This window comes from Elephantulus edwardii, unplaced genomic scaffold, assembly GCF_000299155.1.
Source record: "Elephantulus edwardii isolate Elephantulus edwardi_28Jun2011 unplaced genomic scaffold, EleEdw1.0 scaffold00303, whole genome shotgun sequence".
NCBI classification, from domain to species: domain Eukaryota; kingdom Metazoa; phylum Chordata; class Mammalia; order Macroscelidea; family Macroscelididae; genus Elephantulus; species Elephantulus edwardii.
In genome coordinates, this window is record NW_006400053.1 from 395,050 (window position 1) to 411,860 (window position 16,811).

At 43.3% G+C, this 16,811-nt stretch overlaps 1 protein-coding gene across 1 annotated transcript in view; it reads left to right on the forward strand.

The window, feature by feature from the left end:
- The window catches only part of IGF1R (insulin-like growth factor 1 receptor), a 431,767-nt gene that overhangs the window by 351,767 nt on the left and 63,189 nt on the right, over positions 1-16,811 (forward strand). Inside the window, exons 7-9 of the mRNA XM_006900966.1 lie at positions 9,805-10,019; positions 12,561-12,687; positions 14,176-14,414. Of these exons, the coding sequence (XP_006901028.1) occupies positions 9,805-10,019; positions 12,561-12,687; positions 14,176-14,414 (581 nt within the window). The remainder of the gene's footprint in view (positions 1-9,804; positions 10,020-12,560; positions 12,688-14,175; positions 14,415-16,811) is intronic.

Consider the following 16,811-nt stretch of genomic DNA (forward strand, 5'->3'; position numbering starts at 1 on the left):
GGCCAAGTGGTTGTTCTCCAGATTTCTTGGCACAACTTGGTGGAGGGCAGCATCTGTTAGCTGAAAGATGTCAATTGGTATACCATCTGTTCCTGGAGCCTTATTTTTTGCCATTTCCTTCAAAGCAGCCTGCACTTCTTCTTTCATCACCATAGGCTCTTGCTCATATATTGTTTTATGAAATTCTTCTGTGTCTTCCAATTCCTTTCATATTCTTTCCATCTTCTTTTAATACTTCCTGGATCATTTAACATTCTGCCGAGAGCATCCTTGATTATCACAAGTTGAGGTTTGAATTTGTTCTTCAGTTCCTTGAGCTTAAGATATGCTGAGCGAGTTCGGCCCTTTTGATTTTCTGACTCCAACTCCTTGTACATTTCACATAGCTTGTGCTTATTGCATGCACACTTTCTTCCCAGGTCTTCAGCTGAATGTGGCTTTGTATGCAGGCTTGTCACTCACATGTGCCCCTATAAAGACAGCTGATGTCTGACTCTAAGTGAGTATTTTAAGATAAAAGGATACTTAGCTTGTAATGAGTGAATTTCTTATAAAGAGAATTGAAGGAAATAATTTCCAGAGAGAAGGGAAGTGGGAAGATCATTGAAAAGGTTGTCCTTACTAACTTCTTAGCCCTGTCCAAATGATGTTGCCACTTCCTCTTTACAGTCTCCTTGTTTTTCTCAGACTAATTCTTGTTGTTATGTACCATCAAGTCGCTTGCAACTCATAGCGACCTTATGTACAACAGCCCTAAATCCCGTTCTATCCCTTGCCAATCTTATTATCTCCAACATGCCCATTCCCATTACCCCAGTGACTGAATTGATCCATCTCATCAAGGGTCTTCCTCTTCTGCACTGTCCCTCCTCTCTCCCAAGCATGACATCCTTCTCCAAGGACCAATCCCACCTTGCAACATGACCAGAGTATGTTAGATGGAACTTCACAATCCTTTCCTCCAAGGACAAGCCTGGCTTCACCCTCTCCAGGATAAACTTGTTTGTTCTCCTAGCAGTCCATGGTATATTCAATACTCTTCTATCACACCAAAGCACAAAGGCATCAACTCTCCTTCTATCATCCCTCATCATTGTCAAGCACTCTGATGCATAGCAAGTAATTGCAAAGACCATGGCCTATATCAGGCGCACCTTAGTCTCCAGACTGACATCTTTGCTCTTCAGTACTTTGTGTCTCTGACAGCAGACTTTCCCAGTGCAATTCATCTTATAATTTCCTGGCCAAGCAAACTGAAGCTGTCAGTATTCTCAATCTCTTCATCATCCATCACGATGATGCCACTTGGTCCAGTGGTGAAAATCTTTGTTTTCTTGGCATTAAACTTCAATCCATATTGAAGGCTGCAGTGTTTGACCTTCTGCAGCAAGTGCAAATGTGCCCAAAGTGAATGAGATGAAGTTTCACCATCCTTGTCTCTAAGGAGCATTGTGGTTGCACTTCCTTCAAGACAGATTTGTTCTTTTGGCAGACCAAGCTTTATTCGATACATTTCACCAGCTCCAAAATCATCAATTCTTCTTCTGTCATACCTTTTCAAACCATATCATTCAGGAGTCTGGGTTTTCTGAAGAGGAATGTGGCATCAACAGCCTACATTATGCAGATGACACAACCCTGCTTGCTGAAACTGAGGAAGATCTGAAGCACTTGCTGCAGAAGGTCAAGGACGTAGTCTTCAATATGGATTGAAGCTCAACATCAAGAAAACAAAGATTCTCACCACTGGGCCAAATGACAGCACTGTGATGGATGGAGAAGAGATTGACGTCGTTAACAATTACAGCTTGCAAAACAAAAAACCCAAACAATTACAGCTTGCTTGGCTCTATATAATCAACACTCTGGACACCAGCAGTGAGGAAATCAAAAGACAAATTGCTTTGGGGGTAACTCTGCTTTCAGGGATGTTTCCAGAGTACTGAGAAGCAACAGTGTTAGTCTAGAGACTAAGGTGCGCCTGATTCAGGCCGCAGTCTTTACAATTATAGAGCTGGACAATGACTAAGGATGACAGAAGAAGAATTGATGCCTTTGAGTTGTGGTGCTGGAGAAGACTCTTGAACATACTGCCAACATGGACCATCAAGGAAACAATAGATCTGTCTTGGTAAAGGTGAAACCAAGTTTCTCCTTGGAGGCTAGGATTTTGAAGCTCTGTCTCACATGCTTTGGACCAGGAGGGACCCATCCTTGGAGAAGGACATCATGCTCAGAACTGTGGAGGGACAGCATAGGAGAGGAGACCCCAGATGACATGGATTGATATAGTAACTGGGGCAATGGTAATTAGTGTGCCAGAGTCAGTCAGTGAGACTGGCTTAGGACAGCACAGGCTTCAGAGCTGTTGTACTCTATGAGTTGCAGATGACTTGACAGTACATAAAACAACAATGGTCATCCTTACTTATTGTTTAACTTTCAGATGCATAGAAAGCAGTTGGAAATAGGCTTGGATCCATTGCACCTTAATTTTAAACTGACACTGATAGTCTTTAGCACTTTGGAGAGGTCCTTGACAGCAGATTTTCCTAATGCAGCACTTTTCAATTTCTTGACTACTGCTACCATGGGTTTTGATTGTGAATCCCAGTAAAATTAAACCATTGACAACATCAGTCCTTTCTCCATCCATCATAATGCCGCCTTTTGGCCCAGTAGTGATTATTTTGTTTTCTTGATGTTGAGAAGCAACTTATATTAAAGGTTATAGTCTTTGCTTTTCTGTAGGCTGTCAAGTACTCATATGCAAGTTCAAATTAAAGGAGACAAAATTAAGTCCATGAGAACTAAAATATAACTTTGAACGTATCCCAACTGAATTTATAAGCCATCTTAAAAATATATACAAGACCTGCTCCTCTCACAAGATTCACTCTTGGGGGACCTTACTTTCACTGTGCTGCAAGACACCATGACCTGTATAACATGGCTGGGCCAGGAATGTCTTCCAGCCACCACATCCTCAGTGTCTGCTAAAGGCTGCAGCCAAGCCCAGACACACTCAGAACTCATAACCCAGCTAGTCACAGAACCACTGCCTGCAAGGTTGAGGGGCTGCAGTCTTAGACCACAGTCCTGCCCAGAGCACCAGACCTCTGCCCCCACCACTTGGAGACCAGCCAGCTGCTGCCCCTTCTCTCCAGCACCAGAAACACCAGTATCACAGGTACTTTGGGTGAAGCACTGCTGTTTAGCTACATCATGTGAAATTTCTTAAGTTCAAGTAGAAGAGGCCAGGTGGAGGCACTATTTCAGGAGGGCAACCGTCATCCTGCTCTTGGTTGACTGTTCTTCCCAAGAGTGGAGCACCAATATTCAGGCCTTCACAAAGCATTGCCATACTCTGAGTCACTACATAATTACAACAACATAGCGTCCAAGAAAACAGTATTCTGCCTCAGTAGTCATTTAAAAACAAACCTTCTCCAAAAAAGGCAGAGCCAGTGAATACTCCAGATAGAGAACCAGAAGGAATATGTTGATGTGGAGTTATTTGAACAGCCATAGAACAAGATGCAAATGATGGAAGAAACAATGAAAGCCATTAAAAGAGCAAAGACAGCACTGGAAATAACAAAAAAGTATGAAAATGCAATCCATAGTATTAAGAGAGAAAGGGCAAAAATAGCCAGCACTGGTGAGACAAAAAGTAGAACTGAAAAGATGGAACAGAGAGTCAGTGAGCTGGAAGACAAGAGCCTCACACAAACATACAAGAAGAAAAATTAGAGATTAGATGTGAAGGAAACTTTAGAATCATGTGGGATGACATCAAAAGGAACGACATTGGAATTCCAGAACAGGGAAGTAACAAGTAACTCAAGGAAAAAATTGTGGAAGAAGTCTGTTGTTGTTGTTATGTACCGTCAAGTCGTTTGTGACTCATAGCGACCCTGTGTACAACAGCCCGAAACCCTGCTCTATCCTATGCCAATCACATGACCTCTGACACACCCATCCCGATTACCCCAGCCACTGAATCAATCCACCTCATAGAGGGTCTTCTCCTCCTGCGCTGTCCCTCCACCCTACCAAGCATGATGTCCCTCTCCAAGGACCTGTCTCTCCTTACAACATGTCCAAAGTATGTCAGACGAAGCCCCAGAATCCTTGCCTCCAAGGAGTAGCCTGGTTTAACTCTCTCCAGGATGAATCTATTTGTTTTCTTGGCAGTCCAGGGTACAGTCAATACTGTTCTCCAGCACCGCAGCTCAAAGGCATCAATTCTCCTATCTTCCCTAGTTATTTTCCAACTCTCTGATGCATAACAAGTGATTGGAAAGACCATAGCCTGTATCAGGTGCACCTCAGTCTCCAGAGACATACCGTTGCTCTTGAGTACTTTAGAAAGGTCCCTAACAGCTGACTTTCCCATGGCAATGTGCCTTTTAATTTCCTGGCTGCTGGTGCCAAGAGTGTTGACTGTGGAGCCGAGCAAACTGAAGCTGTGAACAATCTCAATCTCTTCGCCATCCATCCTGATGCTGCCAATTGGTCCAGTGTTGAGAATCTTTGTCTTCTTGACATTGAGCATCAGTCCATACTGAAGGCTGTAGTCCTTGACCCTCTGCAGCAAGTGCATGAGGTCCTCCTCAGTTTCAGCAAGCACGGTTGTGTCATCTGCATAACACAGACTGTTAATAGATCTTCCACCAATCCTGACGTCACACTTCTCCTCATAGTGCCTGGCCTTTTGGATAATCTGCTCTGCATACAGGTTGAAAAGGTATGGAGATAGGACACATCCCTGGCGTACACTCTTCCCAATTTTGAACCATGCAGTGTTGCCTTGCTCTGTTCTAACGACTGCCTCTTGGTCCAAATATAGGTTTCACATTAGCACGATTAAATGTTCTGGGATTCCCATTCTTCTCAGAGTCAGCCACAGTTTGTTATGATCCACACAGTCAAACACCTTTGCATAATCAATGAAACACAGATAGACATTCTTCTGGTATTCCCTGCTTTCAGCTAAGATTCATCTAACATCAGCTACAATATCCCTAGTACCATGACCCCTTCTAAACTCAGCCTGGACTTCTGGCAGTTCTCTGCTGATTGCTCTTCCAGTCATTTTTGGATAATCTTGAGTAGAATCTTGCTTGCATGTGAAATCAATGATATTGTTCTGTAGTTTCCACACTCAGTTGGGTCACTTTTCTTTGGAATGGGAACAAATGTAGATCTCTTCCGGTCAGTTGGCCAGGTGGTTGTTCTCCACTTGTTTGTACTTGGTGTACTTCTGACATGTTTGGAAGAAGTCTAGAAGAAAAATTTCCAGGTATTTTGAGGAATGGGGAAAGCCACATTTAAGAAGCACAGTGACCACCAAATAGACTGAACCCAAAAAGAAAATCTTCAAAACATAGCATAGTTAATGTCACCAAAATAAAAGATAAGGATAGAATACTAAAAGCAGCATAAGAAAAAGAGTTAGCTATAAAGTGGGGGAAAATTAGATTAAGTTCTGATTTCTTAGCAGAAAGCATGTGACGTAGAAGACAATGGGATGGCATATACAGAAAGTTGAAAGAAAACAATTGCCAACCAAGGATCCTATACTCAGCAAAGCTCTCCATCAAATAGGAAGAAAAAATTAGGTCCTTTTCAGAAAAGAAGGAACTTACAGAATTTGTGAAAACAAGACCAAACTACAAGAAATTTTAAGTGACTCCCTTCACACAGAGACACTAAAGTGAATGGACCGTATAACCAGAAACAACAAAGAAAGACACATGGCAAAATTACAAAATTAAAACCTGGATCGACAATGACACCTAATGTGAAGTAATATTAATTGTGCCAATCAAGAGAATAACAGTAGCAGAATAGATTAAAAAAAAATAGACTCAAAATCAAAGGCTGGGGTAAAAAATATGCCAAGCAAATGGAATCTACAAAAAAGCAGAAGTTGTAGTCCTACTCTCTGAAAGAATAGACTTCATGAATGAAAACCACCATAAAAGATAAGGAAAAGCATTACATACTGATTAAAGCCACAGTCAATCAAGAAGACCTAACATTGGTCAGAATTTATGCACCAAATAATAGAACTGCAAAATACATAAAACAATGGTTAACAAAATTGAATAAAGAAATAGATAGCACCACCATAGTGGTAGGAGACCTCAACATAACACAGTCACCAAATCAAAGATGCAGAAGAGCTAAGCTATACAATTAGCCAACTCAACTATGTGGATGTATTGCAGGTGCTGCACCCAACTAAAGCTCAATTCACGTTCTTCTCAAGTGCACATGGTACATTCTTCAGAGTCGATCACAAAATAGCACACAAAGCAAGTCTAAACAACAACAAAAAACCCCACAACATTGAAATAATACAAGGTGTCTTCTCCGATCGTAATACCATAAAACTAGAAATTAACCACAAGAGCATAAAGCTTACAAAATCACACATGTGAAAAGTGACTAACTCTCCACACAGCTGGGTTACAAAAGAAAATGTCCACAAGACAAGGACTCTAACAAAATTACAAAATGGGGGAAAGACATAGAAACAATTTTCATGAAGCAAAATATTTGAATTTTTAACAGACACATGAAGAAATGCTCAAAATCACTGGCAATAAGCGAGATGCATGTCAAAACTGCAATGAGATACTATCTCACTCCAGTGGAAGTGGCAAAATTTAACAGAACAACAAGTAATAAATGTTGGAGAGAATGTGGTGAGATAGGATCTTATTTGTGGGCTTGTTAAATGGTACATCCACTCTGGAAGGCAGTTTGACGTTTCCTCAAAAAGCCAAACATAGAAATTCTATATAACCTAGCTATCCACTGCTTGGAATATACCCCAAGAAAATGAGATCTGAGGTACAAATGGAGACATGTACACCAGTGTTCAAAAGCAACATTATTCACCATTGCAAGAAAATGGAAGCAGCCTAAATTTCCAACCATAATAAAATGGATTGAGAAATTATGGTATATTCACATGATGGAGTACTACGCATCTCCTAGGAGCAATGATTTTGTAAATCACTCCGTAACTTGGGAAAGACTGTAGAGCATTATGCTAAGTGAACTAACACAGCCTCATAAGGACAAATATAGGATAAGATCATTATTATACACTGTATGAAGATCCAAGGGGAGGAGCGTGGGAGCAGAATGGTGAGGATGGACGGAGGTGGGGATGGTAGTTAATCATAGGGTCATACAATTTGGTGGGTGGAAGAAAGGGTGGGTAAAGGAAATGGGAAAGGTCTGATGTGAAAAATAGTGTATGTGAACGGTGAAAGCAAAATAAAAATTTTCTTAAAAAAAAAAGAATATATGTGAAGTGTTGTAGAATAATGACTGAAGACCAAAATATCATAAAGAAAACAAAAGATCATTACAAAGTCAGGAAGGAAAAAGAGACCAAAATGGCTAATGTTGGAGCAGAAGAACTGTGTTCTGGGATGATTTGAGATGTCTAAGTTTAGAATGAGGAGATCTGGTCCTATGAGGATAAGTTGAGTGCCCAAGCACAGCTAGATATGTTGAAGGTGGGTCAGCCCTGCAGAATCTCCTCAGAGCTGGAAAGTCTGCAGATGAAACCGTGGGCTGATGATTGTTGCCATTGAGTCAACTCTGATTCATGCAGACTCCATGAGTGTGTGATGGGAGGCACCTATTCTTCCTATGACCCCCTTCTTCGGTTTCATGACTACATGTGTGCCTCGTACCTGCCAGCACGAGAGAGGAGGCATAGGTGGGTTTGTGACCCTGCCTGTCCCAGTGCTTCCTCCTTTGTTCATGTTCTCTGGATTCATATGGACCACAGCTGGAGTTGCAGGTTCCTAGCATCCTACTCAGTGGCTACTGTTGTGTAAACCCTGACAGGTGGGTTTGTGAGAGTTTGGCTGTGTCCAGAGGCTGTGGACTTGCTCAGTTTCCTGAACCCTTCATAGACAGGACTCCATCCTCCTCACTTTCCCTACAGTTAACTAGCACTGTGTGGCCAGGGACCCAGAGCCTAGGAAGTTTTAGGCTGAAGGAGCAGATGCCACCTCAGTTCTGTTATTAATTTGGGGCATGAAGGCAGTTTGGGGTCTCACATGTCAGCTGCTCAACTTCTTTGTGCTACAAGTGACTAAGCATGACCTCAGAAAGCATTTAAGTGACCCTCTGTGAAGCTTATCTGTGCTGCTCCTGCTCCCGGCTCCCATCTCTGGCCCCTCTATGTCAGGAAGAGGAACACCTCCATGTCTTCTCAGAGATGAGTGGCCTGCTTGGCAGTGTCCGGCTGTGCTTCTGGGCTGAGGGGTGAATAGGTGTTTAGGTGTCTTGGCACAAGGGTGGGGAGGACATTTCTCAAAGAGATGTCCTGGCTCGTGCATCCTCCCTGGCAAAGGGGATTTGAGGTCAGTAACCTGGCTCTCTGAAGAACCTGGACTCCTTTACACCCTGCATGTTTACATGCTGAATCTCTGTATAATTCTTAAGAATGGTTCAAAGTGCTACTCAACTTTGAAACTCAGAGGTTTTTCTTACATAAAGTGTGTATGTTCTGCAGAAAGGCACAGAGGCTTGAGAGCAGAGAGGAAGGGGGAAGATTTGAGATTGATAGAAGGAAAATCTCCAGCAAAGATGACTTAGAACACAGTTGTGGTACTATCTACCAGCCTTCCCCTGGAGCTGGGGAGAAAGATCCTCACTTGTCTCCCTGGAGTGGGCTTCTCCTGTTACCCAGGGAGCCAGGGACACCTTTTCAGGTGCTTGATACCTGTTCAGGTGCTTCCTGCTTTCATTTCTTCTTTAGCGACCCTGGATGTGCTGCTGCCTCATAGACTCTCTGGGACAGGAGCCTGCAGAACCTTCTTGGTGCCCAGCACCCCTGAAAACAGTGGTTCTCAACGTGAGACCCAGTACCAGCAGTGGCAGTGTCACCTGGGAACTTGCTGTTATGTACTGTTGAGTCAGAACAAATCCATAGCTGACCCTCCATTGGGTCTTCAGAAGCAATAAATTGCATGAGAGGAGATTGCCCATCCTCCTCCCGTGGAGCAGCTGGCTTTCCCAGCTGCGTGCCTTCGGGGTTGGCTGCACACTTCCTTGCCACTCAGTGACCAGAGCTCCCTGGGAACTTGTTAGAGGTTCAAATTCTCTACCCACCCTAGACCTCTTGAATGAGAAACTCAATCTTCCAGGTGACAGAGTGAGTACACGGTAGGCTTTGAAAATCTCTCTGCTGGACACCAAGTAACAGCTACCTGCACAGTAGCCTAGGGTGACAGCCCACCCTGGATGGCTACTTCCCCTGCCTTCTCCATGGGCTCAAGCTGGGGCTTTCCAGGCTGGGGCCAGGCTGGACAAGTGGGCAGGGCCTGCTACCCCATCATACCCTCCCGATTGGCCATGGGTGCGACTTTTCCCAAGAAAAATGGAGATTTTTCCTTGGCAAATATATAAGCTATTCTGGTTAAGTAGCAGAACTTACCTGCTCTCTCGTGTCCCAGTTTCAGGCATGGCAAACATATTCTGCTTTGAATAAAAATAACCAAAAGTAGTTCTAGGTAAAGATTCGAGTAACATCGTCCAATGTGGGAAGCACTCTTTGTTGATAACAGAAGTTGTAAAATTAATTAGTGTCCTGTTGATTTCAGTGTGTTGTCCTTGAATCATTTGGTTGCTGTGGTTGACAGTGACTCCCCTAGTCTAGATCGTGTGTTAAATCATTACTGGTGTAGGGACCAGGATTGGGGCAGGCAGCCGCAGGCAGGCCATGGTATTGTTTCGGCACACTTACGCTGGTTTCTGTCTTCCTAGGAATTACTCCTTCTATGTCCTTGACAACCAGAACCTACAGCAGCTGTGGGACTGGGAGCACCGCAACCTGACCATCAAAGCGGGGAAAATGTATTTTGCTTTTAACCCCAAACTCTGCGTTTCTGAGATTTATCGTATGGAGGAGGTGACGGGGACTAAAGGCCGCCAGAGCAAAGGGGACATAAACACGAGGAACAACGGAGAAAGAGCCTCCTGTGAGTGGACAGTGTGACAACTGCCTTCACTGCTTCCCTCCCTGGCTTCACTGGGATGGTAGACTGGGTTGTGAGGCCACTGACACACAGACATCTTGCACAGAAACGTCTCTGAAATTGTTAGTGGAACACCTTTATATATGCAAATAGCTCTAAGCAGCTCTAAGTAGGTGAAATATTTAGAAATCAGCCCTTACTCTTATTTTAAAGAGGTGCTTATAGGTTACTGATAATACCTTTTTGTGCACAAGTGTATGGTTCCATTGTTTTCCAAAGAAAAGTCAGCCCTCTCCTACCTGACCTGATAGTCACTCAGCAGGTCTCTGTGGTCCCCACAGTGTCCCCAAGAGGAGTAGGAAGAAGCTGAGCTAGGGCAGAGCCCCTGCAGTCCACTAGGCTCCTGCCCCTTAGTCAATTTCATCCTAGAACAGGGACAGTTGTCGTGACGAGCCATTAGAGCAAGTCAGAGCTGACCCTGCAGCAGGAGGAGATGCCCGTCCACCTGTCACTAGCAGCACCTTCCCCCTGAGCCACCAGAGCTTCCTGTGAGTTGATGCAGCTGTAAAATGTGTAAGGGTAACCTCGTGCCAGTTAGATCTCTTATCTGGAGATTCAGAAGTATAGTTCTAGCCTAACCTCATTTTTTTTTTTAAGAAAGATGTTTCTATTGAAATCAAAGATGATTTTGCTTGAACACACACGTGCACATGTACAGGTGCACACACACACATATACACAGGAGGATGTAGGTCAAACTCTGTGGAGTTGGATCTGACTCCTAGCTGACCCTCTAGGGGTTTCTGAGGCGATAGATCCCTCAGGAGGGAGGGTACCCATTTTTCTCCCCCAGAGCTGCCTGCAAGCTACTGCCTTTGAGTGAGCAGCACAACTCCTCTGTAAAAGTGCTAGATTTCAGCTTGGGTTGGGTTTGGTGGAGTTTGGATTAAACCTGGTAGACAGGTAGTTTAGGAAGGGTTTTAGAGAAAAGACATCTAATGCAAAACTAGAAAGTATTTTTGCAACCTGGGACCCCCCCCCTCCCCTTTCTCCCCATCTTTCACCACTAATGCCCCTGGGGTGCCCCCTGCTGAAATCATGACCAAGAGTATATTCAAAATGTTTTTTCCTCTTATGGCTAAAGCATCCAAAGACAGCAGTCACTTAGTCCTTTGAAAATAAGTCATGATTTTCTTTATAAATAGCATTTTACTGAGAACCCTGCAACATTGTCCTCATGTCCATGAAGCACATAAAACCCTAAAGAAATCCTAGAGGCTTCTCACTTGGGGCTGATTTCAATCTTTTGGCCTCACCTCCTGTGTATGAAGTGGGATAGGGCAAATATGGGGCTGGGAAAATGCCTTGTGTGTGGATCCTGGGATTTCCATATGATTATGTGCCATCAAATTGAAACCAACTCATGCCTGACCCTCTCTCTGCCAGGTTTTCAGAGGCACTAAATCACACAGGAGAAGATTGCCCATCTTTCTCCCATGGAGCAGCTGGTGGATTTGAAGCAAGCACCTTAGGCTTGGGAGTGCAGCTCCTTATCACTAGAGCTACCTGCAGTGTCCACAAGGGCAGGCATAATGCCCTAAGTCCCCCATCCCTGGGTCTTTTCTAGTTCTTTTCTTAGGTTGAATCTGATCCAGGGAGAAAGAGGGTGATGGGAAAGTTGCCTGAGGCCCTGCCTGGGAAGGCTTCCTTCCAGTAGAGCAAAAATAATCCCCAAGGAAAATGTCCACGCTCACTGGAGAACTCAGAGATGTTCCTCTCTCCTAGTTTGCCATCCAGTTTAGATAAACAGAAGATCCTGTCTGTAGCACACTTGACTGTTACTTATCTTTTATTATAAAGGCTTTCCAAGAGCGAAGAGCTCTGAAACTCCAAGGCAGGTGTCAGTTTATCTCGAAGAAACATCCATCTAGATTAAAGATTTACACTTACCATACGTGGGCTATCTTGGGTAGCCAGCATTTTAGAGACCTAAAAGATATATAAGAAGGCTCCTTGTCTAATGAAGTTGACCTTCACTTTCAGGTCAGGAAATACTCAGCAGCTCCACTGTCATTCCCTTGGAGAGTAGCCTTATATTTTGACAACCCTAAGTGCAGAAGACCTGTGTAGAACAAATGGTTGGTTAGCTTCTAACCAAATGAGTGGGGCGGGGGGTTTAAGTTCACTCATAAGTGCGCTGGGAGAGAGGCCTGCCTGCTCACCTCTTAGGCTTCAGCCATTGAACATCCTTGGGAGCGCACTTTTGCTCTGACACACATTAGTTGCTGTGAATTAGAATATTCATGGCTGGCTGTTTATCTTCCACCCAGAAAGCATTATAATGAACCCCTTGAAGCTATCTACATAATCAAATTTAGGATTCTTGTAGAAATAAAAGTTACCTAGGAACTCCAGAAAGAGACTTACAAGGTCCAGCCAGCCTTGAAGAGCAGAGAGCTAGAACCAGCTTAGGTGACTTTTTGGAGGAATTGGAAGGAAAATGATGATGCGTTTTGTCCCTGATGGGTGTGCTTCTGGCCCTAGGTGAGAGTGATGTGCTGCATTTCACCTCCACCAGCACCTGGAAGAATCGGATCATCATCACCTGGCACCGCTACCGGCCTCCTGACTACAGGGACCTCATCAGCTTCACCGTGTACTACAAGGAGGCGTGAGTATCTGCTCTGGGGACGTCCTTCTGTGGATGGGGCCGGGAGAGGCCAGGCCACTCCTCTAATTGTCCTTTATGTTAGCTGAATGGAGGGACTAGGGCGTCACTTGTCCAGGGAGAACAGTAGAGAGTGTCCCCTCACCCTCCACAGTATCGTGTGACTGTCACCATAGCTGGTGCTTACCACAAGTGGGAAAAGGTTAATGTCTATTCTTTAGCAGATACTTAGAAATGTCTGGCACAAAGGGAAAAGACCTGCTTCCCAGGTTAGGCCAGTGCAAACTGGGAACTGAGGTAGTGGAGATGGTTCGATCTCCATGCCTCGACCAGTGCTCTAGGAAACTAGTGGTCACCTTCACCCCTGGAGAGTGCATGGTTCACTGGGGAGACCCTGGGCTTCTCCACCATCAGATTTCTGCCACTGTGTCTGGGGAGCCCTCCAGAAAAGGGAGGGAGAAAGACAACAAACTGACCTTCATGCCTGAGACTCTCCATGACCTCTCCCAAAGCCCACTGGCAGGTCCTTCTCATGCCATGTTCACCTGTTCAGGTAGACTGCAGCTCCTTTTAGTCTCCCTCTGCTTTCCTTTGCTCCGGTGTCCAGGTGGTACCCCAGTATATGTCATCTTCCACCACTCCAAGTCTTATTTCAATGCTCCAGGTCTTTTCCCAAGGCGTGGCTTCTCATGGCAACAGCCTGCACCTGTTCCCCGCTAATGCAGGGGACCTGATGGAGCATAATCAGTGAGAAGAAGGAGCCTTAGGATTTCTAGATCTTCATTCCTCATATAAATGCTTCCAGTCATGGTCTCCTGTCTTGGTGACATTGAAGTTATGTAAACGTTTATTTGGACATGGACGATGGCATCCTTAGGTGTGGAATCCTACCTAAGCATGCATGTGTACAAACACTGTTTTCTGTTCAATAGTCTTACTAGTGCTTGGGGAATGTTGTCTAGTAATTTTACTAAGGAATTAATCATAGTTTCTGAGGTAATCTGGAAAGGAAATATTTTCATATTATAAGATACTTATGCCTCCAAATTGTAGAAATATTGGATATTAGAAACCATTTCTTTTGTTCTCTGTAGAGAAGTAATTTTTCTCTAGAAACATTATGATGTTTGCACTGACTATTCTTGCTTTTTAAAATTGCCACAATAGGAAAAGAAGAAAATGACGTGTGTGTGTGTGTGTGTGTATATTTACCTTTGTGTATATTATTAAGGAAAAGCATTATCAACCCCAGTAAAAATAGAGCTTGCTTTTCCTGAAGTGGAGTGTTAGGTTCTGTAGTGTGAACTAGTGGTGAAGCCAAGGATAGAGTTTACTTACTATTTTTAATCTTCTTTAAAACTCTAATTTATTATTTGTTTTGTTTAAAATTCCTGCTATAGAAAGTATGGCATGCTATGTCACTGGGCAGGATTGAGAGCTCTGATTTCAACATTGGGAGAATTTTTCTTGAGTTTTTTAACCCTCTTCTAGTCCTTATAAAAACGTGACCGAGTATGATGGGCAGGATGCCTGTGGCTCCAACAGCTGGAACATGGTGGACGTGGACTTGCCAACCAACAAGGACATTGAGCCAGGCATCTTACTGCATGGACTGAAGCCCTGGACTCAATACGCTATTTACGTCAAGGCAGTGACACTCACCATGGTGGAGAACGACCACATCCGTGGAGCCAAGAGTGAAATACTATACATTCGCACCAATGCCTCAGGTATCCAGACCTGCCCCTCACATCCATACTTCTTTAGTTCACTTTACTTGCTTGTTTAATAAGGCTGCCAATATGCCTATTGTCTCTGTGTGTCCTGCATCCTTCTGCATTTTATAGGTCTTGTATGTCAATCTTCAGCACTGTTGTTGATGTTACTAGCTGTTGCGTAGCCAATCTGAATCCCAATGGCCCCTTATTCAGTCGAATGAAATGTTGTTTAGTCCTACATCAGCCTTGCAATCAAAAATACTGATAATGGCTTAGAGTTGTCATTAGGGTTGTGTCAGTCCGTCTCACTGAGGGTCTCCTACACCCTTACCTCCTTTTCCCGAGACACGATATTGTTTAGTTACTTATCCCTCTGGATGGTGTCCAAAATCGGTGAGTCAGACAGCATTCTGCTACTCTTGTCAGGTTTTCATTGACTCAAATTTTAAGAAATACATCTCCAAATCCTTCTCCCTAGGTTCTCTCTTAGTCTAAAGGCTCTACTGAAATTTGTCTGCCATGGATGACCATGCTGGTAACAGTGTCCAATCTCACAGCAATATGCGAGCCACCATAATTTTACCACCTGAGAGAGAGACAGGGAGTGGATGATACTTTCTCATCCTTTTTCAGCCTCTGACAGACATTTTCTGGATTTTATGGCATTGTCTGGAGTTGGTCTGGCTGCTCTGAGCCTGGTCCTTCAGGTCCTTGATTGGTTTTGTTGGAAGCCTTCCCTGGACACACAGCCCACTGGGACTGCTCTTCTTACTATTTCAGCTTCCATAAAATCATCATGCTCAGTGTTTAGGACCTCACATGGCCCATTGGGTTGCCAGCTTCATCCTGTAGACCCTAAGATTCCATAGAAGTTGACAAAGTAGAAAACTATAGACATAATAGATTGTGGGTGTTGAAAAGTACTCACTAATGGAGATATTCCTCCTCCTCCCTTTATCATCATTTTCAAACCACTTCATATCTAAATTCCAGTGTCTGGAAACAATAAAAACCAAACATTTTTGTGTGTTTTCTAAGTAGATAAAGACCACTTTATAAATTCTACAAGAAAGGGCATATCATTCTTAAAGACACTAATAAACATTTTTGTCATAGTGCCATGGATAAAGGGTTATAAAACATCCATACATTTGCTCCAAGTAAGTAGATGGCAGAGAGGGTGAACAAAAGATTACTGTAGGGAAAACTTTTCATCCTGCACACCTGCTTCCTTCTCACTTCAGCTGGCTCAATGACAGTAAAGTGTTTGCTGAAAGAAGAATGACTCAACCTGTCAATCCCGGTGTGGGCTGAGTATATAGCAGGGCAGAGACCTAGTAACAAGATAACTTGTTAATCTTAAAATTTGGAAGTAACACTTTACAACTATTCACTATGGCAAGTTGGAGCAAATGGGAATTTCTCTTGATTATGGAAAATTCTTTATGAAACCTATTTCCTTTCCCCAAAGATAAATCCAAACACTATATAAATTGAGCCAATTTCTTTTAGCCCTTGCCTTTATAAGTGGTAGGAATAGAAAATAACCAATCACTGTACCCTTGCTTTTTCTGTAGCATGTGTGATTGAAATATGTAGAGATGAGCCTCTTTTTTTTTTTCTTAAATACTTTGTTTTGGAATATTTAATGTCATTAACATTGAGTAGTTATGTTTACTCTGAAAAAGCTAGCATTAGTCATATTTTTCCCCAGAGTATCATTTTTAAAGTGCTTAGAACTTACTGTGTGTTATATATTTTAAAACAAATTGCCCACCATTTTCAAACTTTTAAAAATACATAAAGTGAAAATGTTGCTTAAGTGGTCCACAACGAAGGTATCTCTGAACTTTGGGAAAAACTATCAAAATCAGTGAAGGTTTTTTCACCCTCCACAAATCTAAAGAATAGTTAAGATTTCTGTGGTCCAGGGATGTGTATGGAGTCCCAGAGTGGTTAACATGCTCAGCTTTAATGGAAAGTTTGGCCGCTTGCATCTATCCAGAGATGCCTAATGCGAAAAGACTAGACTAGTCTTTTAGAAAACCCAGCCCTTGCAGCCCTGTGTAATGACACACATGAGCTAGGGTGTCGATTTGGTGGCATCTGGTCTGGGATGTGTTGTGTTTTATGCATGTGTCAGCTCTGGGACTTGTTTTGGGGCAGTGGTAAGTTAGGTTGCCCATGAATGACTATTCCTTTTGCTGGAAATAGATTCTGATTTGAAAATCTGTGTTGGTGTTTATAGATCGTTGTTGTTGTTGTTGTTGTTGTTATGTGCTGTCGAGTCGCCTGCGACTCATAGCGACCCTATGTACAAAAGCCCTAAACTCTGCTCTGTCCTGTGCCAATCGCACTGTCTCTGACACTCCCATCCCAATTATCCCAATCACTGAATCAATCCACCTC